General features: G+C 42.1%; 2 protein-coding genes across 2 annotated transcripts; one reads left to right on the top strand and one right to left on the bottom strand.

Annotated features, from left to right (window-relative positions):
• The first annotated feature begins 7706 nt into the window (after positions 1-7706).
• Positions 7707-8243, top strand: LOC110886342. Its single transcript, XM_022134148.1, has one exon. The coding sequence runs from the start codon at positions 7707-7709 to the stop codon at positions 8241-8243; it is 537 nt and encodes a 178-aa protein (XP_021989840.1).
• A 14065-nt stretch (positions 8244-22308) lies between these two features.
• LOC110886419 lies at positions 22309-25215 on the bottom strand. The gene is made up of 3 exons (XM_022134243.1): positions 24492-25215; positions 23102-24425; positions 22309-22480 (listed from the first exon to the last, which is right to left on the bottom strand). The coding sequence occupies exons 1-3, from the start codon at positions 25213-25215 to the stop codon at positions 22309-22311; spliced, it is 2220 nt and encodes a 739-aa protein (XP_021989935.1).
• Between the last annotated feature and the right edge of the window lie 1251 nt (positions 25216-26466).

Raw genomic sequence — 26466 nt, forward strand, 5'->3', positions numbered from 1 at the left:
CTTATTGAAGCACACAACTTCAGCATGGTTTTCGCGAAGAAAGTCCATGCCTACATTGACGTCAAAACTTCCGAGTTGCATCGGAATAAGGTCGATTGGGAAAACGTGATTGTTGAGCTCAAGGGTACAATCAGGAAGAACAGAGTTAACGGCGACAGTTCTTCCAGTGGCAACTTCTACATCGAACGTCGAGGGGAGATGGGAGCGCTTACGACTAAGGAGCTTCTCGAATTCAAACGACACAAAGCAGTTATCGGCTCCAGTATCAAACAAACATGAAGCATAAATACCATTCATAAGGAATGTACCATTGACCACATTGTTGTCAGCCTGGGCTTGGCGCGCATTGATGTTGAAAGTTCTGGCGCATGCGGCTTGTTGCTGTTGCTGTGGCTGTTGCTGCCGGTGAGGCTGATGCTGCTGGGACTCTTGTTTCACAACCCTGTTCGGGCACATGTTCGCAAAGTGGTTGGGATCACCACATGCGAAACAGACTCGGGAGTTGATCGCGGGTGCCTGAGCTGCGTGTTGGCCTTGAGGGGCTGGGAGTAGAGCTTGATGAGCAGTGGCTTGAGCTGGGGCTTGACGAGGACCAGTACGGCAGTTAGCAGTGAAGTGGCCATACATATTGCAATGAGCGCAGAAATGGCAGGCGAGACCCACCGGATGATGATAAGTGCATGTTGGGCAGGCAGGGTGGGGACCTGTGTATGCACGCTTTGCGGGCGGTGCATAAGTAACTGGTGCTGGGCGGTGGTGAGACTGCTGCTGAGCTGGTACGGCTTGAAGTGGAGCAGCAGTGGAGGTGGCAGCACAGTTCTTGTTGCTGGAGCTGCTGTTGTTGTTCTTCTTCTTGCAGCGTGAGGACTTTGACGATTGAGCGGCGGCGGTTTCGGAGGCTGGTGCGGCGGTGACTTGGTGCAAATTCTGTTGGTGCATACATCTGTCGTTTTCGTCTTGTATCGAGTCTTAGACTAGATTGTATAGATCAGGGCACGTTGTACGAGAAAGTAGCATGTTTAGGGTGTTTAAGAAGCTGATTTCGCTCCAATTGTTGATTCCGCCTGAAATGGTCTTGAACACTTTCGAGCGGAATCACCATGTTTTAATTCCGCTCCAAATGGTTGATGTGTCTCTCGAGCGGAATCAGGACACTATATATAGTGTGCCTGGAGCGAAATCAGTAACAGAGTCCTTGTTTTCCATACCGAAGTGCTGCCGGTGTGAGGTTTGACTGTAATCGCTGTCAGATTAATCAAATCAGTGTTAAAAGTGAATTACAAACTGTTTCTACCTTTGTTTCTTGTTTTCCACACCTGAAACAAAGTAAAACTCCTCTGAACGACTCATTCGGGTCAATCGCATGATCCTAGAATTGGTATCAAAGCTCAGGAGGAGCAGTTCTGCAGAGATTAGCTGGATTTCATCAAAATTTCTTACTTCTACACTTTCTTTCTTCAACAGAACAAGATTTAACGGTCAAAACCAGATCAAATTTTCACAGATTATATAAAATTGAACATAGACAAACCCTTGAAAGTTACACACCTAAATTCGGACTAAAAATGGACAAAATGGACCTGCGAATTCTTTCCGCTCGAACTGAACCATTTCTGATTTCGCTCGAGATACGTGTTTGATTCCACTCCAGGAGACAATTTTTGTGATTTTGTTCCAAATTATTTGTTGATTTCGCTCCAAACTGCAAAATTTTGAAATTCCACTCCAAACTGATTGCTAATTCCGCTCCACACAACCAAAACTTCTGATTTCGCACCAGTATACATTGTGATTTCGCTCCAAGTTTACAAATTAGTGATTTCGCTCCAAAGGGTTGTTTGCTATTTCGCTCCAAAGGTGTATTTTGTTAATTCCGCTCGAAAGTAACTGTTTTTGAAAAACGTGATACGTAATCATGAGTGAAGAGTTTTACAACGCGCTCGCTTCATCTCCGACTACTCCGGCTTCCATTGCTCAGAATAGGAACCTGGGAAACGAGACCGGAACGTTACAAAAGCCCCCGAAACTGATGAGTATCGAAGAATACTACGGGTGGAAAGACAGATTCGAAAATTGGGTTCAGGCAAACCATCTTAGGTCATGGGAGTGTATATTGAAGAAATATGTGTTGCCACGTACTGAATTGCAAGTTGTGAAAACAATTTCTGAGTTTAGTGATCAAGAGCGTGATATGTATCGTGCTGAAAAGATGATGATAAGTTTGCTTCAACAAGCCATTAAAGAAGACATCTTTGTGTTACTACAGCATGATAAAACCTCAAAGTCAATATGGGATGCTCTTCGTGTCAAGTTTGAAGGTAGTGAGAACATGATTAAGAGCAAGAAAGCATTGCTCAAGAAAGAGTTTGACTTGTTCACAAGTTTACCCGGGGAAGATACGAAGAAGCTCATTGAACGATACTGTCATTTAGAGCGATCCATGTCTATGCTAAGTATAAAAAAGGATCGTGAAGAGTGGGTAGACAAGTTGGCGGATGCGTTACCACAAAAGGAATGGGGTACCTACTTGATGATTCTAAAGAATACTGGGGTTTATGATGGATTGACTATTTCTCAGTTTATTGAGAAGATTGAAAGTCAAGATCTGGAACAGCAAAAGATCGCGAGGATGAATAGTCCAAGTGGTCAACAGGATGTAAAAATGTACTACAAAGGTAGTGTTCCGGAAGCTGAGAGAAGTCCTAAAATTCAGACTGCATTTAGTGCTGGGCATTCAACTGAAAAAACTGATCAAAGTTCAAACAAAAGCAGTGGATTCTCTTCATTTCCGAGTGTTAATCCGAAAGATTCAAATACAAGCTTTCATTCTCAGAGCACAAAAACTGGAAATGGTTATGTGATCCAGTGCAACATCGCTTTGAATCTTCCAGACGGTCAAAGTTTTTCTGAGGAAGTTGCGAAAGATCACATGGCTCTACTTGGCTCAGTGTTGTTATCTTATGAAGGTTTAGTGGCTGGAAGGATCGGAAATCCTATGCTCACAAAGGAGGATTACGATCAGATAGACGCCGAAGAGATGGAATTGATGGACATTAAATGGTGTCTAGCTAGTGTTCTTAGACGAGCTGAAAAGTTCAAACTGATCACTGGGAGAAATGATTTTCTTGATGCACATGTTTCTACTTTAGGTTTTGATAAATCTAAAGTTACTTGTTTCCGATGCAGGCAGAAAGGTCATTTCAAAAGAGAACGCAAGAACAGGGAAGCTAGTGGAGCTCAGAATCCGTTTGGAAAAGATGATTACTATCGGAAAGCCATTTATCAACAGGTTGGCCAACAACAATTACAAGAACCGCTGGTGGCTCATGGTAGAAAGATTGAGGATTCAAAGAGAGCGTGTTTGGTGGATTTTAACTGGAACAATTACATATCACCCGAAAGCAAAGCATGCTTAGTTGATCAAGATGATGAAAGGTTACCTGAAGGCTTTAGCTGGGATATGTTTACTGATGAAAAGGGAGAATTTTAAGCTTTCATTGCTAAGAGCGTTAGAGAACTAGATATGTTTGCTACATGGATGAAGTCTATTGGTGAAACTGTGAAGAATGTGGATGAAGAGTCTGTTGTATCTGATGAAAGCTCACAGAGTGCAGATGATAGTTTACAAAGTGATGACAGTTCTGAAAAAGAAATTGTTTTTTATAAAACTCCATCTGATACTGGTTCATCGGATGATAGTTCTGAAAAATCTGTAGAGTTTGATCAGTCACCGACAGATGATAGCAGTGATGATGGGGAAGAAAAACATATTAATATTGCAAAATCTCATCTGTCTCCTAAAAGTTTTCATTTCTATTTTGCAGATCGCCTGGAAAAGCTAAAGAAAAAAAGAGCTGCAAAAGAACAACAGGAAATGAAGACTGAAAGTGTTGCTGAGGAGATTGTTGTGACTGAGCAGGTAGTTGAAACAGAAAAGGTGAATGAAGCTGAAAAAGTTGTCGAAATTGAGAAGATTGTAGAAGTTGAAAAGATTGTTGAAGTCATCAAGCCTTGTTTGAAGTGTCTTGAGTCTTGCAAAGAATGTGCATTCAAAGATGAAAAATTGGCTGAGTATGAGAAGAAGAAGGAACAGTTGCTGTTCAATCTCAACTATGTGAAAGAATCTTATGATGTTTTGAACAAAACAATAACTGGTCTTCAAAAGACAAATTCTGAGAGAGAACAAGCACTAACGATGACGAATGCGGTCATGATGACAAAACAGAAAGCTATCAATTTCTACATCGAGGAGAGTGCTAAATGGAAGCAAGATTTGGAAACTGAGAAGATCGAGAATGAGAGAATCAGACGCTTATTGCAAAGTTATTCAAGTTCTGATTATCTTATTGATCGAATTTACCCAACCTGTTGCAGGTATGGAAGCTTTCCAAGATGAGAAGCCAAAGAAGAAGGATACTGGTAAGAAACCGACTGTTAGCTATAACAAGTGTCCGCCTCCGATACTGGTAAGAAACCGACTGTTAGCACGCATTCCTTTAGTCATACCGTGTCTTCAGGTCGTTGGAGTCCGTCGAGTCTTTGGTGAGAGTTTTGGAAAACCAAGTAAAAGTCGGAACAAGTCGTCAAGGTTAGGGTTTCACCCCTGACTTAACAACTTATTTCAATAAAATAGAGACGAAAATCCGCGCGAAAGTATGGATTTCACTTCTGGTTCAACGCGAATTCTCGCATTTTATAGATAAATACAAATCAAACAAGCAATCTAATCGAGAGTTTGCGGTTTCCACACCTAATGTCAACTTAATCGCTTATTCTTAATTTGAAAATTCGAGTGTAGTGATAGTATAGCGTAGGCGAGAATAGTGTGGAATAGCAGTAAGCTCATACATCATCCCTACTGGACATGCACGAGTCGGTCTATTGGGTCCTAACTATAGACTAGGTCTCTAAGACAACGACCCGAACTAGGTTGAGTCTTGCCTAATTCCCTATAGTTATGGCTCTGATACCAATCTGTCACATCCCAACCGATGGCGGAAACATCGGGGCGCGACACTGAGCGAAATAGATTGTCCAGAAGTTTCCCTAACAACTATATATTTAGCAGATATTTAAAGCAACATGTCCCATACCATGTCATAAATGATAATACAATTATTACAGACTAGTCAAATTCTTCTGTTCCGACGACTCAGATTTTTATTACAGACAATTGTTTATTAGTTTCTAGACCTTCCCTAGCCTCGATTTCATCACCGTGCAATTAAGCATCCTAGCAACTTAAGCACCTGTCACATACGTTAAAGTAAAAGTCAATACACATAGTGTAAAGGTGAGCATACAAGTTTGATAACAGCATATAGAGTTCGAAAGCGTTACGCATAACCAGCACGTACACAGAGTGAAATGAGGCATGTTAGTTATCGACCTGAACCTATCGATACCAATGACTGCGGGTTGACTGCCCAAGGAAGTTCGTGATACATACTCACCACTGTGAGCCATGTATGTAATTGTCCTTAACAACCCCCCGAGTGAACGGGTGCTGAGTCCAAACTAATAGTACTACCGTTGCTAAGGCAGGTAGACAGCATCCATGTGTAAACATAACAAACAAGCATTCATTAAGTCACGTATAACATGCGGTAACGGTTAACGTTAAAAGTATTGCGTAGTGTGTTTGATGTGATTTAGAATAAGTAACATATGTAACACCCAAAAGTGCATAAAGCAAAAAGGGATCGAGTATACTCACAGCAATTGACGGATTGAAGGGAGCGCTAGAGAGTAGGATTAGCCTGAACAGTTCAATATCATAACAATAAGCGGCGCGTAAAACGATGCAGAGTACAAGTGAGTCGGACAGCAGTTCGATCGGATGGTAATCCGATCGGACAACCAGTCGTGCGGGTGGTGGTCCGTTCGGACAGTCGTCCGGTCGGATGGTCGTTAGAGTGGATTGTTTCTTCCTTTGGGAAAGATGTGTTTGTGTACGATGGCTTGACATTTGAAGTTTTTGTTGTAGCATTTTGAAAACATAGAAGTATCTCTACCTTTCAGGTCGGTCGATCGGACGGTTCTTCGATCGGACGACAACCCGATTGGTTGGACACTTTAACGAGAACAAGTGCACAGCAGGTTGTCACTCGATCGGACGGCAGTTCGATCGGGTGGCATTCCTAGTGCATTGAACATGTTGAAAATTTGTTTAACTGTTGAAGTTTTAATTGTCACGTGTTCGAGCAGTTAATCCGATCGGATGGTAGTCCGATCGGACCACAACTCGTTTAACGTTCAGACTTCAAATTTTGGTAAATAGTCTAAGTATGGGACCCAAGGTGTAGATCGATTGGGTGACAACCCAGTTCGGGTGACAGTTCGATCAGACGGTGGTCCGATCGGACAGCATTCCGTCCTGGTCGTTCCGTTCGTCTTATACTTGGTTATTTTGATAGTTTGTCGTTTTTATCGAGGTGTTGTGACAACGTGCTAAAAAACAGAAACCTCGTCAATACTTGGTACTCCTGATCGGACAGGAATCACCCAAATCCGGTCAGTTAACTATTCGTGACGGTGTTCCATGTTTAACCCGAAATCGGTAAACCTCTTGGATAGAATCCAGATCTTGGACCAGCACAACCACAAGAATGAGTAGGAAGTCGGCACAAGCTCCGATTCTATCGGTTTTGAGTGCACTGAGTGTAAAAGTATTGAAAGAAAGTTGGAAAACCATCTTTCAATCCTTTTTGTAGTGAATATGTTTAGATCTATGAAAGATCCGTGTTTGTTTATGTGGAAATCGGTTAGATCTAAGTTGTTCTTGGTGGATTGAGGCCAAAACATGAAGTTCTTCAAGAACACATGATGACGTCATCCTAGAACACCTTGAATCTTGTTGATTTCATGGTTAAAAGTTAAGATTCAAAAGATAGAAATGTGTAGGAGTGCGTGTAGATTAAGGAAGTACAAGATTTAGGACGAGATCTTACCGGGATTGCGAGAAATCGGAGAAAAAGCAAGGTTAGAGCGCTGGCCGAATGTCAGTTGCCAAAAGTGGAAAGTTTGAAAGTGACAAGGGGTATTTATAGGGTTACCCAAAGTGGAAACGAGAGGAGAGAGGCTGGTCGATCGGCTAGCAGGCCGGCCGACTGGCTGATCGATCGAACTGCAGTTCGATCGAACTGCTGGTCGATCGGTTAGCTGCCTGGTCGATCAGTCACTTGGTTCGTTGAGTTTTTCCGTTTCGATTGCAATTACGAGCGATGCGAAATGCGATGGAGTTTCCTATTCAAATTACTTTTAATCCTAACTACTCATATCTTGCACTGTCTCTTCTCCACCAATTATTATACCATTTCGATTGCGATTGAGTTCGATTGCGTTTCGATTGATTACCACACATAACATAATTTAAACATGCACAAGTAACACATAAGGCACACACACGTATAATAGTAATCAAAATGCGTGATTCGAGTTGCGAGTGCGATAAGCGATAAAGCGATGAGCGGTCAAATATGCGATAAATATCGAATAAACCTTTATTGTTAATATATACTCCACATAATACAACTAACGTTAAGCATAAATTAGGGTATCTACGAGTCAAAGAAGTCAAAACAGGAATTGAGCAAGGAGTGACAGATCGCAATTAGCAATCTTTTCTTCCTTTGACCTCAATCTTGACTTGACTTTAACTTTCGAAACACGGGGTGTTACATTTTTCCTGTCTCGATCCGATCACCATGTCCGGCGATGATAAAACACCCGACGGCAAAGCCTCCTCCTCCGGCGACTCGGCTACGGCCAAACCCCTCCATCCGGTTTACACCGTCACCAACATACAACACAAGGTTCGTGTCCTTTACGAAACCAAGGTCACCTACACATTGTGGGTGAAACTGTTTATGCTTCACGCAAAAGGATATGAAGTGTTACATCATATCGACGGTACAGATCCGCCTGCATCAACCGACCCGGAATACGACGCTTGGGCCAAGATTGATTCCATCGTCTTACAATGGATCTATGGAACACTGTTCGATGATCTCCTTGTTCGTATCCTAGAATCCGAGTCCACAGCTAGAGCCGTCTGGGTACGTCTTCAAGGAGTGTTTCTTAACAACAAAGGATCAAGGGCAGCAACATTAGAACATGCTTTCACCAACCATAAGTTATCGGCTTGTTCTTCTGTGGCTGAATATTGTTCCAAACTCAAAGAAATCGGTGAACAGTTGAAGGACATTGATCAACCGGTTCCGGACTCTCGTCTCGTGCTTTAGTTGGCTAGCGGACTACCTCCTGAATACGGGGTGACAACATCCCTTATCTATCAACAATCTCCGACATGGGATGTGACTCGGGACATGATTGAACGGGAGGCTCAATGGCTAGCAACTTTGGACGGCTCACAGGCCCTGCTCGCCACCACCAACAACAACCCTACACCACCGCCGCCGCCTACCAACCCGGAACTGCCTCAGGAACCGCCGGCTAGCAATCAAGATCAGTCACAAAACCGCCGCGGCAGGGGTCGCGGTCGTTGGAGAGGAAATCGCAATGGTGGGGGCGGCTACGGCAATGGCAGGGACCCATAATCAAAACTATAGTGCTTGGAATCCATGGAACTTACCCCCTGCCCATATCCCACATAACCATTTGTTTGGCCCAACCCATCACACCCCTGGTCTTCTCGCGGCCCAAACCAAACAGGCCCAACTACTCAGCAGGCCCAATCAGCTAATATGGTTTATAATCAGCCCAATGGGTCCACTTACAACGCGCTGAGCCCCACTGATCTTGCTTCGGCCTTTCAGAATATGCAACTCAACTCCGCGCAACCATGGAACTTTGACACAGGTGCGTCTGATCATGTCACTAATGAATTTCGTAAAATTCAAAACCATTTACCATTTAATTCTAATAACACTATTTTTGTTGGGAATGGTCAAGGGCTTTCCATTAAAGGATCCGGTAATAGCATTTATACCTTACCCAATAAAACCTATGCCTTAACCGACATTAAATATTCTCCCCAAATCATTAAAAATCTTTTATCCGTTCGTAAATTCACCCGTGATAACCAAGTATCTATTGAGTTTGACCCCTTTGGTTTTACTTTGAAGGATCTCAAGACTGGCCATGCACTTTCCCGCCACAATAGCACGGGGGACCTCTATCCGTTTACTCCACCGACTCAAGTTTGCCTTACCACTTCCGCTACATCTCAATGGCACAACCGCCTATCTTTGTGCAATGATATAGAAAATATTCACAAGCGTTTAGCCGTGACTGACACGCGTTTTGCAGTCATTGGGTCCCCGCCGCAACGCGCGGACGGAAAATCAACTAGTTGAATAAATGGAACAAAATAAATATACAAGGATACCCTTCATGAGAGACTATCATTCAGTATAATAACTAAGAAGCATCTAAAAACTCGAGGTTGAAAAATGATGATGCAAAACGCCAATATAGAGATACATGGTCAAGTAAAGACCAACGGCACTTTAGAAGAAAATTGGAACTAATGGCAAGCATTGTCTACTCAAATTAAAGCTTTGTGTAAATCCAACCTACATAGCACCTAGCATGACAAGTTGGACTTTACAGAAAAATTAAACATTGGAACCCTCTTTGGCTTGTTGGCGGCTTGATGGGTTTCAGATTGGCGGGTAGAATCGTTCAACTCGAATACGACTCATGTATTTATCTGTATCAAAGATAACAACCTTAACATGTACACATTTGAAACATTGTAACCCGGGCATGAAACATTTAACCGTTTTATCTAAAAGAATCAAAACGGGTAACGGGTTGTAATTAAGTTTTATAAATACTTGAAACTCATAGCATAATTCATCCAATATGTTTCAAGTACAATGAGTATATTCTTGTATCTAAATCGAATTTTTGCATCACCATTGGCGCGGGAGGCTCAACCTTTTCGGGGCAAAAGCGAATTCTACAATTGGGGGTCCTTTTCACACGCAAAGAGTTACTTACCATCCTAACAATGCCTTACAATATTGCCAGATTAACCCTATAAAATTACTAAATAGATTAATGAAATACTTCAGATGAGAGATGACCCTCAACATTTAGCCATGTTAGAGTCAAATGTTAGAACTAAGCTGACTAAAGGCTTAGAGCACACTCTTTACACAATCATAGCTACTTGATCAGAACATAAAAAATATTCAAAACGAATTTGAAATTCTCTCATCAACCTACTAGTGAATAAAAGAATAAAAGTGTTTTGATAAACTACATATTGTTAAATTTTAATTATTCAATTTGCAATCCAAAGTTTTATATTTTTCTCTTAATTAATTTTATTTCTCTTGTATTGCATATGGACTCTCAGTGACTTCATTGGGGTATCATTTGGGCTTCATCTCATGTTGGACTTCCTTGCTTTGTATCTCTTGTGGCAGTAGATATTATGTTAGATTCTTTTTTATACATGATCTAAATAAAATTCTAACTTTTATCTGTTTTTTTTTTTCCTTTCGCTCGCATCCAAACTTCCGTAGAAAAAAGAATCCTGAATCCGGTTACATCTATTGAGTTATACAAACAGTCTTATCGCACAAAACGTACGGAAAGCATGAAAAAGCAAAAAAAAAAAAAAAAAAAAAAAAAAAAAAAAAAAAAAAAAAAAAACGCGATGACATTTTCGTAATTATTTGCTCGTAGGGTAATTATCAAAATTACACTACAAATAATCTTGTAGGGTAATTTTGATCTTAGGTTCGATTCTAGGCTATTGTATCTTAATGATGGGTTAGTGGTGTATGGCAACACCTTAACTCAGTCTCACACGTTGGTGCGTTTGGGCCGACGGACATTTAGTCACTTATCATATTGTATCTTTATTGTTTTGTTGTGCGTTGCTATTGTTTTGCTTTAGTTTTTTCATGCATTTCTCTGGGGCACCATGATGGTGAATGAAGAGAAAACATAGCTTTTAAAGAAATTAGATCGACTGCTAGATCTACAATGTTTAACAGTTATTATTTGTTTATATTATGAAATTATGTTTTGTTTTGTTTTGGTTTGGTTTGGTTTTTATAATAGTGACAATAAGTTTATCCGAATTTGCCAATGCAGGGCGGGCACACTTGGTAGAGACATTATATGCCTCATAGAGGGGAGATCGTAGGTTCAAATACGGGCAAGTGAAGTATTTTAGGAATATTAGTGTAAAGTAGAGTTGCCATAAAAATGTCTATCCGAATTTGATGTTACCATCTTACACATTGAGATTATAAATTTGTTACTCCATTCACCTCTATGAAATACTTAGATCATTATATGCACGTATATATACACATGGAAACACATACATTCACATAGTTTACATACGAATTCTTTATAAAGTAATATTTTAAAATCAATAAATAGTGAGAAAGCTAAATCCAATTAACGACATGTTTTTTCATCATAAGTCGGTCGTTATTGTTGTGGTTCTTAAGTGGTGGGGGAAAATATGAACTATATCGATAATTGGAGACTGGTCTTCGAGGCTTGTTTGTCCTTGTGGAAAGAATCTACTAGTGATGGAGCTTGACCAAAAGTTTCGGGGGGTCAAAAATTCATGGGACCAATTTTTTTTCCTATCGCTATGTTCGGGTTATATCTTCGGGTGGATATTCGATTCGGTTCGCGTCAAACAATAATAACTCAAAATAAAACTACATAATCTTCATTGATTCAAATGAGATGCTCTTACACATAAAAAAAAATGCTACGCCACTGGACTCTATACTCTCTATGGGAGGTCGGTTATGCTCATAAAATCCGTCTTAGAAAATGTTCCGGACTACTATTTTTCTTTGTACAAGGCTTTTTTTTTTTTTAACAACAATGGAACCTTTATTCATCAAATCAAGAGCAAAACGACACATAGCAAGGCGCTATGAAGTCGCAAAACCGAATCAAGTACATAGTCCAGAATAACTACACATCAAGAAAACAAATCAAGAATCTAAACATGAAACTTCAAAATCTTTACTCCATAAATGAGAAATTCTTCCACTCGTTCCGTTCCATGAAGGGTTAGAGAAGATTACAAAAAAGATTCTTATGGGGGGCTCTAGTGAGATAAAGAAGATGCATTGGGTTGCTTCGGATTAGGTGACGAACCCTAAGAAACATGGGGGGCTCGGTTTGAGTAAATTGAATAATATTAATATCGGTCTTCTTATTAAATGGGATTGAAGTATAAATTAATGAGGAAGACAATCTATGGAAAAAAAAAAAAAGTCATTGATGCTTTGCATGGTGGTAACAATGGCCGGGAGCTTCTCCCGATGCGAAAATCCTTGAGTGATGTTTGGAATAATATTACGAAGGTTGTTTCGAAAACTGTTGTTAACACGTTCAAAGGGGTGGTCGATAATGGCAATTCTATTCAATTCTCGCTAGACCCGTTGTTTTGAAATGAGGCTTTAAAATCGAATTGCCATTACCCGGTTCCTTGGACAGAATTGGATGTGTGTTTTCCTTTCCTTTCCTTTCCACTAAGCTAAAATATCAAAGTTGATATAATCTTCGGTAGACATAGTTCCCTACATAATTTGAATGGTTATATCTACCGAGTTCACTTGTTGAGGTGTCACCCCTTTGACGTTTAATTGTCTCATCCTGAACAATATTCAACATAGTCATAATCAAGTCTCGTATTAAGAGCGTAAGTTAGAACTTGAGCTCGATTCTTGAGACACGTCTATGTGTGTTGTCGGCCCATATTTATTTAAATGCCAATCAAACATTTTGTTAAAACTTTTTGTTGAATTTTGCTTTAGTTTTGGCTTTCAAAGTTGGGTCTCTCTCATGCATATTCAAATTGTCAAAAATTTTGTCTATAAGTGCTTTAATCCCCATAATGTATTTTCATAGGGTCTAAAACGGCAGCACAAGTAAAATCGATGGTAATTCCAAGAAATATATTTCAAAATATTCTTTCGTTGGTTTTATCATCAAGCTAAACATCGTATTTTTAGTTTCAAAATTTTAAAGTTAAAAGTTATTAAATACAATTTCATATAATATCTAAACAATATGTGGGGTAAACCCCATATATATTTGTGACCATTTGGAAGCGTCAAGAATTAATATTATTTTAAGCCGATGGCAAAAACTCGTCCAACTCATATACATTAGAATTAGAAATACTACTATAAAAACTTTGTAAAGGGTCTATTTGGGTCAAAACACTTTGAAACATGTGATAAGTTGAATTCCAACGCGTCGGTACGTCTCAATTAGAACCTAAATGTTTGGCACCGATACCAGCACAATGTTTTATATAATCTCGATATCTTTCTTTAGCACTTTTAAAAACATTGTATAACACTATTCTAAAAGCTTTTATATAGTCGTTAACATGTTTATTTTCTTGCCTAATTTGCACTATTAAATTAATATTATGCGCAACACAACGAGTATGGAAAAATTCGCCTCCATAAATCGGTTTATATTTTAATTTAAAATTTTCAATCGCCGCGGTATTGTTCGAGGCACTATCAAATGATATTGAAAATAATTCATTTTGTAAATTATATGTTATTATTGTATTGTCTATAATTTTTAATAAGCTATTTGCGGTATATGGAGATGGAAAACTATCAAATGGAGTCGTACGTTTCATCACTTGCAACGAATAGGGATCTACCCATGGGTGGTGACACAAATATACAATTCTGGTAAACCATGTGGAGCCAACCAAACATCACTAGTTAGGTTCACATAGGTTTCTAAATTTTCCAAAAATACAATTAAAACATTTTTTGTTTTATTCCACAACTTATACAATAACGTCTTAGTTTGTTACGACTTACGTGAGTGTAGCGAGATTGAAGAGTATCTTGAATCATGGATATCAACCGAGTGGTGTCGAAGTGGTTCAAAGGCAGAGCTTCTTAATCACGAATTTTGTCATTCTATCATGAACCACATCCGAGTTGTAACGAAACATATTGCCATCACTACTCAATTCGGGTTTTCCGCCTTCCGCTATTTCTTGCAAAACCTTGCAATATTTGTTAACAATATGTTTTTTTCAAAGTAGAGTTTTAGTCACTTTTTAACAAACTGCTACAAAACTTGCAACGCACTTTAGTAGAACCGTCACTCAACTCCACTAAATCCCAAATGCACTAAACATCTTGCTTTGATTATGTGGAAGAACCCCCATAACGAATGGGGCAGCTGAAGAACCGATAGCAACAGATGATTGTGATTTGCTTGCCATTTCAAGTGTATTAGGTAAGAAGAATGTGTGAAATGTGAGTAAGCCGAGAGTATTTTTGCGCTTTTTGAAAGCATTTAAGCGTTTTTAAGTTGCGTAATTAACCTATACAGCCCACCATTATTTGTAGTTGAATTTTAGGGCAAAAATCGGTTATATAGACTTTGGAACGGCTAGAATCGCTTCCTGTCTTTTGCAACGGTAGGAATCGGGTAGGCTTGGAACCGGGTAGGAACCGATTTCAGAAAAAAAAAATGTAGAACCGGGTTGGAACAATTAGGTATAAATGGGTTGGGACCACTTCTTCAGTATATTGGGTAGGAGCCGGAATCGGTTCCAGGTCAGATACGTCAAGTAGTGTATGAAACCAGGTATTTTGTGCATCTCTATTCATTACTCAATTAAACGTATTACTCAATTAAACGTTTAACTTCCCCGGCATGGCTCAATGCTTCAAACTTCAAATGGTTGAAGCAAATTGAACTATCTCTTACTGGGCTCTCCATAAATGGATCAAACCCTTTTAACTTTAAGTAAAGTGGGCTGAACAAGTTGGGTCTAGACCATCTTGCTTTTAAACAAAAACTGAACAAGTTGGGTCTAGCCCATCAAACACTTCCCTCCTAGTGAAAAGTGGATAATACTTTACATTAAATGGTAATAAAGGTATTAAGAAGTGGATAATACTTTACATTAAATGGTAATAAAGGTATAGTGGTACACTAAAAGTTAAGTTTTATGGTTCATCCCAATGAGGTAGTGGTGGAGTGGTTAGGTAAAGATTTGGTGTTCCATGTGACCCAGGTTCGACTTCCACTCTTCCCGTTATTTTCTACGGCATCCAGGTGAAGGGCGAATACGGGTGGCGTCGGTTCGTCTTGGATGGAAGGTGAGGTTTTACCGATTATTTCACTGTCGTGCCTTCGGATGGGTGGAGGTCGGGTTTCCGCGTATCTGGGAGAGCCAAAGGGCTGATGGCGGTCGAGTAGTCGACCTTAGCCACAGCTAAAGACATTTTCATGTAGCTTATCCCTCATAAAATCCATCTTTTTTATATGAGTTTACTTTAGTTATTGTTTTACTAGTTGTCTCAAACGCTATCGACGTGATCCGTGCTTATTTTTCCTATTAACGAAAAAATCTAACAAACTTTTTGTAATCTCTGTTGTCTGTGGGACTTGAACTCAAGACCCCCTTTTCAGATGTTTAAACTTTGTCTTTACCAATAGACCACCACCCATTTTTTTATTCGTACCATTTTACCAAACACAATCTGAAACTTATTGGTGACGATTAATTAAAAAATATTATATAGGCATATAGCATTAGATCACAATAATTTGTTCATTTATTTAATCGAAAGTTTTTAGGAGATGCATGTCACAAGTTGAATCTTATTAGTTATCCAACATAGATAAAGTTAATTACTTTCACTAGGTGGGAGTGATGGATGCACTTCAATAGCAAATAATATATGATTCAATAACTATCTATTATGCACATCATATAATATCAATATAGAATGGCAAATATCCATAAATATGTTAAAAGTATAGTCTAAAAGCCAATTATTTTCCACTTAGTGGGTGGATGGATGCATAAAAACAAAGAGAATAATTTGAGTATGATGTAATCAAGAAATAGTTATCCATAAATAGATTTTATTATTGTGATTTTGTTGATGCTACTTTTGCAAGCATAAAGAGATTATCAATCTTCTCCAAATCTTTCAATGTTCATCACCGTTTTTTTTGTTGCATGATAGATACAATACTTTATAACAATTAATTCATGTTATTAGAACTAATTAAGAAAGTATACTAAAAACTTAAATATACACGCCCCTTAATATATCTTATTATTAACAAAATAATAAAACAATTCTCAGTAATATTAACACATTAATTAACACAATAAAATGATTTTTTATATTTACATTTATTTAACAAATTTATAAAAATCTAATGTTTTATTTCAATATAAATTATCATTTAAGATCTCGTCTTTCCAATTAAAAATATAATAAACCTAAATTTACAATTTCACAAATATTTTTCATTTTATATAAAAAAAAAGAATAACTTTCTAAAACCCACCAAATTTTTTAAAAGAAGTTACTCATTTTTCTTGGTGAATCATACTTTTTTGTGATGATTTAGAACAATTTTAAACATATAGCTATGTGATACGTAAATTTGTGATTGTTTATCAATCTTTAGAACCTCCTTACATTGTTGTTTATCAGATGAGCAATTATTGCTAGTCATTTTTAAATCTTTATGCATGTATAGCGTTTAACAGAGACATAAATGCTAGTATACATAGCAACGTATTTGGCCTAATGATATTTGTATATACCAAAAGGCGTTTGGCTTTTTTTGCCGTAAATACGAAAATTTTAAATTCAACTTACGTGTGTGACTGCCGTCATCACTTTGGTGGGGTGGTAGAGGCTTTGTGCCTCTTGGGGAGACGCCAGAGTTCAATTCCTGTCTTCGAGTAAATTTGATGTAATTTAGTAGTGATTATGTAACTTTTGCCGTTCAAAAGAAAACAAAAAAACAAAAAAACTCACGTATTCAAACATATTGGTACGAATGCATGAGTGCATGGATTAGAAGTGTTTACCATACTTGATTCATGCATAAAATTACAATATACTTGTTGAAACAATGGTTAACACAAGGATAACCAAGAGGATCGTTTCACTTATGGGGTTCAACCTCTTCTCTTGCTCGTATCAAAGGTCTGAGATCTGCAAAACAGTAAACACCGTTAGTCTCGTTAAGAGGGGAAAAGGGGGTTTTCCCTCTTAACCAGGCTCCGGCGTGAGAATAAGTACTGCTCTGAGATGAATAAAACAGTGTGTGTATAGAGTGAGTAAAGAGAGCCAAGATCCTTAACCTGAATGATGAAGGGTCCTATTTATAGCCGGATGGTGAAGAAAGGAGGAAGCAGCTGTGCCAGCTGTGGGTGTGCGCCAGCTGTCCGACCAAGGGGAATATCCTCTTGGTCTGCTCTGTCGCGAAGGGTGTAGTGGTACACGTGGCGTCCTTCTATTCGCTTACGCTGGATACCTCGTACTGGTTGCGTCAGACTTGCTCCCTGGATTGTCGCAGGCCTATGTGGCCTTCTCTCAATGGTGACACGTGTTGTCCTTTATGTTGGGCAAAGCATCTTTGATGCCAGCTATGAACCGCCTAGATGTCTTCTGGAAGCTTCTAGAAGGTTCTGGTGACATGGGTGCCTTGTGTGCCCCAAAAGTGGTGTGGTCCCTGCCATGTAGGCAGGGAATTGGGACCATACCTCTTCAAGTCCCCCCAGTCCAGTGTGCCTTCTAGTTGAGTTGATCGTCTAGGAGGGATTCTGGACTTATGAGAGTTGTGGTTTCTATGCATCGCGTTGAAGTTGGTGAATATAAGGTGAGCCAAGTGGACGCGTGCCGTCTGGTTATTGGCTCCCTGAAAAAGTGAGCCAAATGGACGCATGCCGCATGGGTTTTGGCCCCTTTGAAAAAAGTGAGCCAAATGGACGCATGCCGCATGGGTTTTAGCTCTTTGAAAATAATGAGCCAAATGGACGCATGCCGCATGGGTTTTGGCCCTTTTGAAAAAAGTGAGCCAAATGGACGCATGCCGCATGGTTTTTAGCTCTCATGAAAAAGTGAGCCAAATGGACGCATGCCGCATGGGTTTTGACTCTCTTGAAAAAGTGAGCCAAATGGACGCATGCCGCATGGGTTTTGACTCTCTTGAAAAAGTGAGCCAAATGGACGCATGCCGCATGGGTTTTGACTCTCTTGAAAAAGTGAGCCAAATGGACGCATGCCGCATGGGTTTTGGCCCCTTTGAAAAAAGTGAGCCAAATGGACGCATGCCGCATGGGTTTTGACTCTCTTGAAAAAGTGAGCCAAATGGACGCATGCCGCAAGGGTTTTGGCCCCTTGTGCTTTCTTCTGTTGGAAGTTTGGTGGTTATGGGGAAGTGTTTGGTGTGACCGTCTGACGTCCATGTCTTTTCGGAGGTGAACAGTTGCTTTTGCAGTGACTTTCTGTCACATCAGCAGACCCTGTTGCCCATGTTTCCCGAAAAACGAGCCGACGTCTTCTCTCTCCTGTGACGTGTCAGTTATCTATTGGGCGCTTTTTCTGTTCCCTGACGGTCCACTACCCATCGCATTAAATGCGATGGGTATAAATATGGGGCGGTTATCTCTTTCTTCCCTCACTTTCGAATTCTAAGTGCGATTTCTCTCTATCTTCTTCCCCTTTGTTCTATCTTTCACCTTTTCAAGTCGTCTTCTTCTAGATTTTTATCATGGCTGATAAGAATCCTACTCAAAAGAAAAGGAAACATAGGAGTAGAGCGCCTCCTGGTCCTGACCAGGCTGTGATTAACTGGAAGGAGGATGAATTCCAGATGCTTGTGAGGGGACATAACTTTCGTCCTGAGTGGGGAGCTCGTTATCCTCCCTCTGGATCCACTGCATTGGATGCCCCTCGGGGTTTTATCACGCTGTATGCTGCTTATTTCCGGGAAGGCAATTTTAGGTTGCCGATTACGAAGTTCACTGCTGATGTTTTGAGGGGTTATGGGCTCCACATTTCTCAGATAAATGCGATTGGGCTCCCTCGGATTACTCATTTCGAGTTTGTCTGCAGGTCGTACCGTGTTGAGCCTACGTTTGAGATGTTCAACGCTATCTACAGCGTTTCGTATTCCAGTGGGTTCTACTCTTTTCAGGCTAGGATGGGAGTTGCTCAGGTGTGTTCGGTGCCGATAAAGGGCATTCATGATTGGAAACAAAAGTTTTTTTACATTCGCCGTGGTGTGATTCCGACGGATATGTCGTATAGGCAGGTGGGTCAAGGGGTCCCTAAAGTGGATGTGTTGCCAGATTATGCTGCCCAAGAATGGTATGGTAAGATAACTGCTAAGCCGACTGCGATTTCTCAACTGGATGAGATGGCTTTGGTTGGTGCAGGGATGAGTTTGCTGTGGGTGCCTAAGCATCCGCTGGGTCAACCTGCGTATAGCCATAAAGGCAAATGTATTGTTCTTTCGTGTCTTACCCTTTGGTTATTTCCCTCTATGTTTACTATGTGTCCTTATTTTGTTGCCCTTTTGCAGTTGGTTACAGTTTGTTAAATGCCTTGGACCCTAAATCAGCGGGTGCCATGGTTGAGGCTATCCAGGCTGATGGGAATCCAACCTGGTTGGAACAGTTACGGGACCGTTTCTTGCATCCCACCGACGCTAGTTTGAGCAAATATGCAAATGAAGTTCTTGGTGAGGATGGTTGGGATGACTTTGTCGACTCCGGTCGAGAGGAAGTCGTTATCCTTTCTAGTGGGAGTTCTGAACGGGATGTTGAAGATCTAATATCTCCTTCCGCGCGTGCAGGTACCGCGCCTGGTGGTGTTGATGAGCCGGTACATGGATTTGAGGATGATGATGATGCAGAGCCGTCTGTTGATCCGTCTGCCCAGTTGGAGACGAGGAAAAAGGCACGGAGTGATAGGTCTGGAAGGAGGGAAGAGAAGAAAGAAAGCGGAGCTGCTGGATCTTCTCGTAAGCAACCTTCTACTCTTTCATATCTAGATTATGTGGTAGTGTCTGATACATTGTCTGGCCTAGGCCCTGGGGAGGTGCGTCAAGGGTCAGATCCTGATGATAAAGCCACTTTGACTGAGCATATGAAGAAAAAAGCTCTTGATGATCATAAGCGTCATCTTGATGAACAAGCTGCTGCCCTTCTTGCGGCCAAGAGGGCCAGGCTTCAAAAGGATGCCCCCCCAGCTCCTTCTGAATCTGAAGTTGATTTGGGGGTTTTTAGTGGGGGTCGAGGGAACTTGTTGGAGGAGATATTTGCTGCCTCTGCTCCCCGCCCTGGTAACTTAGTTTCCGTGTATGTTTCTGTTATCTTTCCTTTGGTGCTTTTTACTAATTGTAGTTTTATGGCAGCAACAAGACTAGCAAGAAGCCGCGGCCGGTGGATATTTCTCAGATTACTCCACCTACTTCTCCTCCTTCGAGGACTGTTGGCTTGACTCCTCCTCGAGATGGTACTGATGCCGCTGTGAGGGGCGGTGAAGGGTTTTTTGAGGGTATTTTTGAGGGAGGTGACGCTGCTGGAGGTGATGTTGGTGGTGATGCTGGTGGTGGCCACGGTGCCGGAGGTGATGTTGCTGGAGTTGATAAGGGTAAAGGTGTTGAAGTGGAGATGGAGTCTAGTGAGACTACTCCGCAACAAACCATTTACACAAAGCGTCCGCCTGGTGGGGGTGGGGCTACTTCTGGCACCGTGCGGGACTCGCACTTTGAACGTGTTCCTGATGATTCATGGGGCAATCCGGCTTGCGATGATATGCCTCATGTCCCTCGTTGGAGCCTTACTCAGGGTTCTCGCATGACTGACTTGCAGAATTGTCAGGAGTTTTTCTCTTTGTCCCTTCCTCCTGCTGAGAGAATGTTTCAGAAAAACCGCAGCCGCTTTGCCCTTATAGATGATCATGTTACGGCTGAGGTTAACTTCTTTGCTACCTCTCAGGAGATTCTTCGCGAATGGCGATCTATGGGAGAAGAAACTATGGCGTTTGAAGAGGCTAAGAAGGCGTTTTCTGAAGAGAAGGAAAAATTTAACGCAGAGCAGAAAGGTTTGCAATGGCGGGTTACTGAGGCTGAGCGGAAGCTCGAAGAGCAAAAACAGTTGAATGAGCAAAAACAAAAGGATTGGGAATCCGCATGTGCTCGTACGAATACGGAGATGCAATCGCAACGTGATGCTATTGTGCGGCTGTCTGGTGAGAAGACGGCCCTTGCGGAAGAGGCTCATCAAGCGCGTCTTGCTGCGGAGAAGAAAGAGAAGGAGTATGTTGCGCGGATCGATAAGCTGGAGCTTCTTGTGCAGGAGAAGGCTTCGGAATGTGAGGCTGCTCAGCGTCTTCTTGATGAGAAGACGGCTGAGTGCCGTGCGTCTGAGCTCCTTGCTGAGGAAGCCTCAGCTGATAGTAGGTGGTTGCTATCCCGTGGTGTTCCATTGGTAATGTTCTTTGCTTGTTCTGTTGCTGTCTTCCTTTATTTTTACTTTTGTGTATTTATTTCTGCTATCTTATTCGACCTTGTTTTTCATGCAGCTTGCTGATCGTATCTTGCATTCTCCTGAGCTTGCCCGCTACATGTTTGAGTTGGGTGGGGCAGGCTATAATAGTGGCCGCAAGAATGGGTATGCTGAAGGCAGGTGTGCCGCTGTAAACAATGAGAAGGATTACCACTTTGAGTTGTTTAAAGAGGATTGCGAGGGTGCTTATGCTGCTAAGCGCCGAGAATTTTCGATGCTTGATTTTGCTGTCGTTCGAGCCGCTGGTAAGTTGGCTCATAAGGCGAATGGGGTGGCTTTGTTGAAAAAGGCCTTAGGAGAAGAAGGCGATGATGCTGCTAGAGGTGCTGGCTCCAGCCATACTTGATAGGTTGTTTCTGGCCTGCGTGCCGTGTATGGCCCTGAATGGGTTTGTAATGATTGTTTTTTGAGACAATTTGAAATTTCTTACCTGTGGTGTTATGTATTTGACAGATGTGTTGCTACTTTGATTATGTTTATGCAAATTTTGAAATCGTCATAATATGTGCATGTTTTAATTACTTTGATTAGGTGTCACGAATGAATGATGGCGCTGACAGGTGATGTTGTGTTACTACAACGTTTTTATTCTGTCGTTTAAGTATGCGCGCTTGCATGTGACATACGAAGTGATCGAGTTGCAGGTTATTGTGTGAGCTCAGCTGGGATCACAGCCTTGGGAGCATTACAATGTTTAGTTGCCTTGCTATCGATATTTTCGTGTTTATGTGGGCACCAAGTTATGTTTTTTGGCGTTTTTGTAGGCTTTGGTTGTGTTTTCGACCCGGCTGTGCACTTGGTTGTGACGAGCCTTGGAGGTCTACAACGTTTCCTATGGTCGAGCCATTGATGTTTTCGTGTACGCCCGAAGTGATAAATGCATTTGTGACAAAAAATTTGCATGAAGTAAATATAGCCAAACACTTCTTGTATTAGGTAAATGTGTCGGCGATTCGCCCTATACGATTACATGTTTATATGTAGCATTTTCGTAACTGTTGGGCATTCCAAGTTCGTGGAACCTCTTTGTCGTTCATGGTGCGTAGCTTGTATGCTCCCTTGCCGAGGACCTCATCAATGATGTACGGGCCTTCCCACTTGGGAGCCAGCTTTCCCGGTTTTTCTGCGTTGGACGCTTCATTGTCCCTTAAGACATAATCGCCTGGGTTGAAGGTGCAGATCCGGACTCGGAAGTTGTAATATTTTTCAAGCTTTGTCTTGTATTTGGCTTCGTTGATTGCTGCCATCTCTCTCCGTTCTTCTAGGAGGTCCAGGTCGATCCTCCTTTCTTCTTCGTTATTGATCAGATTCATGGAGAGCATTCTCGGAGATGGAAGCCCGATTTCTGCTGGGATCACAGCCTCGGACCCATAGACCAAGCTGAACGGTGTTTCTCCATTGCTTGTCTTGGGCATTGTTCTATGGGCCCATAATATGCTTGGTAGCTCGTCGACCCATCCTCGTCTTTTTTCACCGAGTCTTGCTTTGATGCCATCAACGATGCTCTTGTTGACTGCTTCAACTTGACCATTCCCTTGCGGATGTGCGACCGACGAGAAGGTGTGTTCAATGTTTAGTTCCTTGAACCATCGTTCGAGATCATCTGCTGCAAAATTTGTACCATTGTCGGTGATGATTCGGAGTGGCAGGCCGTAACGGCATATGATTTGTTCCCAGATAAATCGTTTAACGACTGCCGATGTGGTTGACGCAAGTGCTTTTGCTTCTACCCACTTGGTGAAGTAATCGACCGCGATGATGATGAACTTGACTGCCCCCGGAGCTTCTGGGAAAGGGCCCACCATGTCTATGCCCCATTGCTGAAAGGGCCATGCGGTTGTTACTGGTACCAACTCGTTTTTTGGACGCATGGTTTTTGGTGCATGCCGTTGGCAGCCGCTGCATTTTCTTAATTCCTTCACGGCATCGAGGTGCATTCCGGGCCAGTAGTAACCGGCGTTCATTACTTTAGCCACTACCATGCGCGGCCCGGCGTGGATGCCGCAGATGCCTTCATGTACTTCCCGGATCAGATAATTTGCGTCGTCGGCGTCAACACATCTTAGCAGCGGGCCGAGATATGACTTTCGGTACAATATCCCGTCCGCCATTTGATAATGCTCTGATTTATACTGGATTTTCCGCACCTCAGCTTTATTTTCTGGAAGTATCCCGGACTGTAAGTACATGATGATGGGTGTCATCCAGGACGTGGTTCCTGTTTGGATGACGCTGACTTCTCGGAGTGGGACAGACGGGTTGCTTAAAACTTCTATGCGTACGTCTTTGGCTAGGTGCTGAAAACTTGTTGACGCAAGCTTGCTTAAGGCGTCTGCCGGCTTGTTTTCACTGCGGTTTATGTGGTGCACCTTGTAAGAATAGAAAGTTTGCAGCAACGTCTTTGCTTGGTTGAGATAGAGTGCCATTATGTCGCCCTTGGCTTCGTATTGACCGTTGATTTGGCCTGCCACTAGCATGGAGTCCACATGTGCCTCAATATGTCGGACTCCCATTTTGATTGCCAAGCGCAAGCCGGCCAGAAAGGCTTCATACTCTGCTTCGTTATTTGTGCTCTTGAAGTCTAGACGTATGGCGTAAGTGAACTCGTGTTTGTCAGGGCTCACTAGCCGTAGCCCCGCGCCTGCCCCATCTTCGTTGGACGCACCGTCAGTATACAGCAGCCATGGCTCTTCGGTTTGTTTTTTCTCCGCTTTCTCCATCGCCTTACACTCTCTGTCTTTGTCATCCGGGACTTCCGTCATGAAGTCTGCCAAAACTTGGCCTTTTATCGACGGTCGTGGTCTGAAGACTACGTTGTGTCCCCCTAGCTCTATCGCCCATTTGGCCAACCTTCCTGACATTTCCGGCCTTGCTAGGATATTCCCAATATTGTAATTTGTTAACACGTGGATGACGTGATTGGCGAAATATCGGCGCAGCCTTCTTGACGCGTGAATCAGTGCAAGGACAAGCTTTTCCATGATTGCGTATCTTGTTTCTGGGTCGGTTAAGGTTCTGGACACATAATACACAGGTGTTTGGACACCTTGTCGATCAACCAGCAATACGGCACCGACGGCCCCGTCGGAAGCTGAGAGGTACAAGACCAAAGGCTCTCCTTTGTTTGGTGCGGTTAGAGTTGGCAGCTTGATGAGACAGTCTTTCATCTCGCGGAACGCATTTTCTGCTTTCGGAGTCCATTGGAATTGGGTTTTCTTCATGCAGTTTCGCAAGGTCTTGATGAATGGGAAGGATTTTGCCGCGTGGTTAGCTAGGAATCGATTGAGGGCTGCCAATCGTCCTGCGAGCTTTTGCATATCTTTGATGCTTGCTGGTGAAGGCATCCTTTCTATGGCCTGGACCTTTTCTGGGTTCACCTTAAAACCATCTTTGGTGACTATGAAGCCCAGAAACTTTCCTTCCTCCATTCCGAATGAGCACTTTGCTGGATTCAGTTTGATGCTCACGCTGCGCAGCGTGTTGAAGGTTTTCTGAATATTTGCCAGCATCGCGCTCTCCTCCCTGCTCATGATTACCAGATCATCCATGTATACCTCGATGTATTTACCGATGGCGTCACTAAATTTTTCGTTCATCAACCGTTGATACGTAGCACCTGCATTCTTTAAGCCGAACGGCATCTTGGTGTGGCAGTATAGCCCCGTTGGCGTGCGGAATGCGGTTTTATCCTCGTCTTGAACAGCCATCTGGACCTGGTGGTATCCTTTGTAGCAATCCAGAAAACATTTCCACCGAAACGTTGCCAAAGAATCTATTTTCTCGTCTATGTCTGGCAACGCATAGCAGTCACGGGGACATGCTTTGTTCAGATCCTTGTAGTCGACGCACATTCTCCAACTACCATTCGGTTTCTTTACCATAACTGGGCTTGCTACCCACGTTTGGTACCGGACTTCCCTGATGATTCATGCGTTTAGCAGTTCTAACACTTGTTCTTTCATTGCATCATGTTTGATGTCCCCCAGATGTCGTTTGGCATGCACTACTGGCTTTGCATCCTCTGAGACGTTTAGCCGGTGTTCCGCTATATGCCATGGAACACCAACCATATCGGCCGGTGTCCAGGCGAACACGTCCATGTTGTCATGCAGTAATTTCTTTAGCGCCGCACGCGTTAGGTCAGACATTGCGGGTCCCAGAGTGACCGTTTGTTCTGGGTATGCGCTATTCAATACCCATTTTTCTGCCTCTCTGCGTGGTGCGGGCTTGCTTGCTTTTGCCGGCCTGATTTCGTCTGTTGCTAGCACTTCCTTGCTTGCGTATATCAACGCAATACCTGTTTCGGTTGGAAAGCCTATGGCAGAATGTGGTGCGGAACAAATCATACTGAAATCTCCTTGGGATTCTCGTCCTAAGAGGATGTCATGTCTTGAATGTGCCGGTAGCACCATGAATGTGACTTCTTCAGTTCTTGAATTTCTCCCATCAGAAAGTAATACTGGGAAAGATATTTGTCATAGGGGAAAGACGGCCTCGTTGCAGAATCCAGTTAATGGGTAGTCAACTGGTTCTAGGCGCGCCTTATCCTCTTGGTCGAATTGATTGAAGCACTGTTCATATATGATGTCTGCGGTGCTTCCGGGATCAATAAAGATGTAATCTGTTTGGTAGTGGCCGATCACCCCTGGAATGACTATTGGCCGCTTTTCTCTTGGACCTCCCCTGACAACTGGGAACACTACTTGCTTCTCGCGCCATGAATCATCCTGCGCGCGTTTGTTGTAGTTTTTCTTGGTCGCCGTGGTCCTCCTTGCACCAAATGAGTTTCTAGCTTTCTGAGCTTCTTGTTGTCTGTACCTTCATCTCTTCGTTGTATCTGGCGGTAATCGCGCTTTCCTCCTTTGACTAAGTGACCGAGCTTTCCGTCTCTTAGAGCTCTTTCGATTTCTTGCTTTAAGCTGAAGCAATCATCGGTCAAGTGGCCCGTGTCTTTGTGGAATTCACAGAAGAGATTTGGGTCTTGACCCCTTTTGTTGCGCATCTGCAAGGGTGGTTTGAATTGATGGTTCTCTGTAGCTAAGACTTCAGAAGGTGTTTTGGTTAGTGGAGTCCACTGCTTTTCTCTATTTTCGCGCTTTACTTCTTTTCGATGGGCTATCTGATTGATCGTA

The sequence above is a fragment of the Helianthus annuus genome, chromosome 1 (genome assembly GCF_002127325.2).
Source record: "Helianthus annuus cultivar XRQ/B chromosome 1, HanXRQr2.0-SUNRISE, whole genome shotgun sequence".
NCBI classification, from domain to species: Eukaryota; Viridiplantae; Streptophyta; class Magnoliopsida; order Asterales; family Asteraceae; genus Helianthus; species Helianthus annuus.

Coding starts and splice junctions, on each gene's coding strand:
- LOC110886342 (XM_022134148.1), top strand. CDS start 7,707: ATGTCCGGCGATGATAAAACACCCGACGGCAAAGCCTCCTCCTCCGGC.
- LOC110886419 (XM_022134243.1), bottom strand. CDS start 25,215: ATGGTAAAGAAACCGAATGGTAGTTGGAGAATGTGCGTCGACTACAAG. Junction 24,426..24,491: donor GTTCCGCGAGATGAAAGACT/GTCTCATCAAGC, acceptor TGTACCTCTCAG/CTTCCGACGGGGCCGTCGGT. Junction 22,481..23,101: donor GAAGCTCCGGGGGCAGTCAA/GTTCATCATCAT, acceptor TTATGTCTTAAG/GGACAATGAAGCGTCCAACG.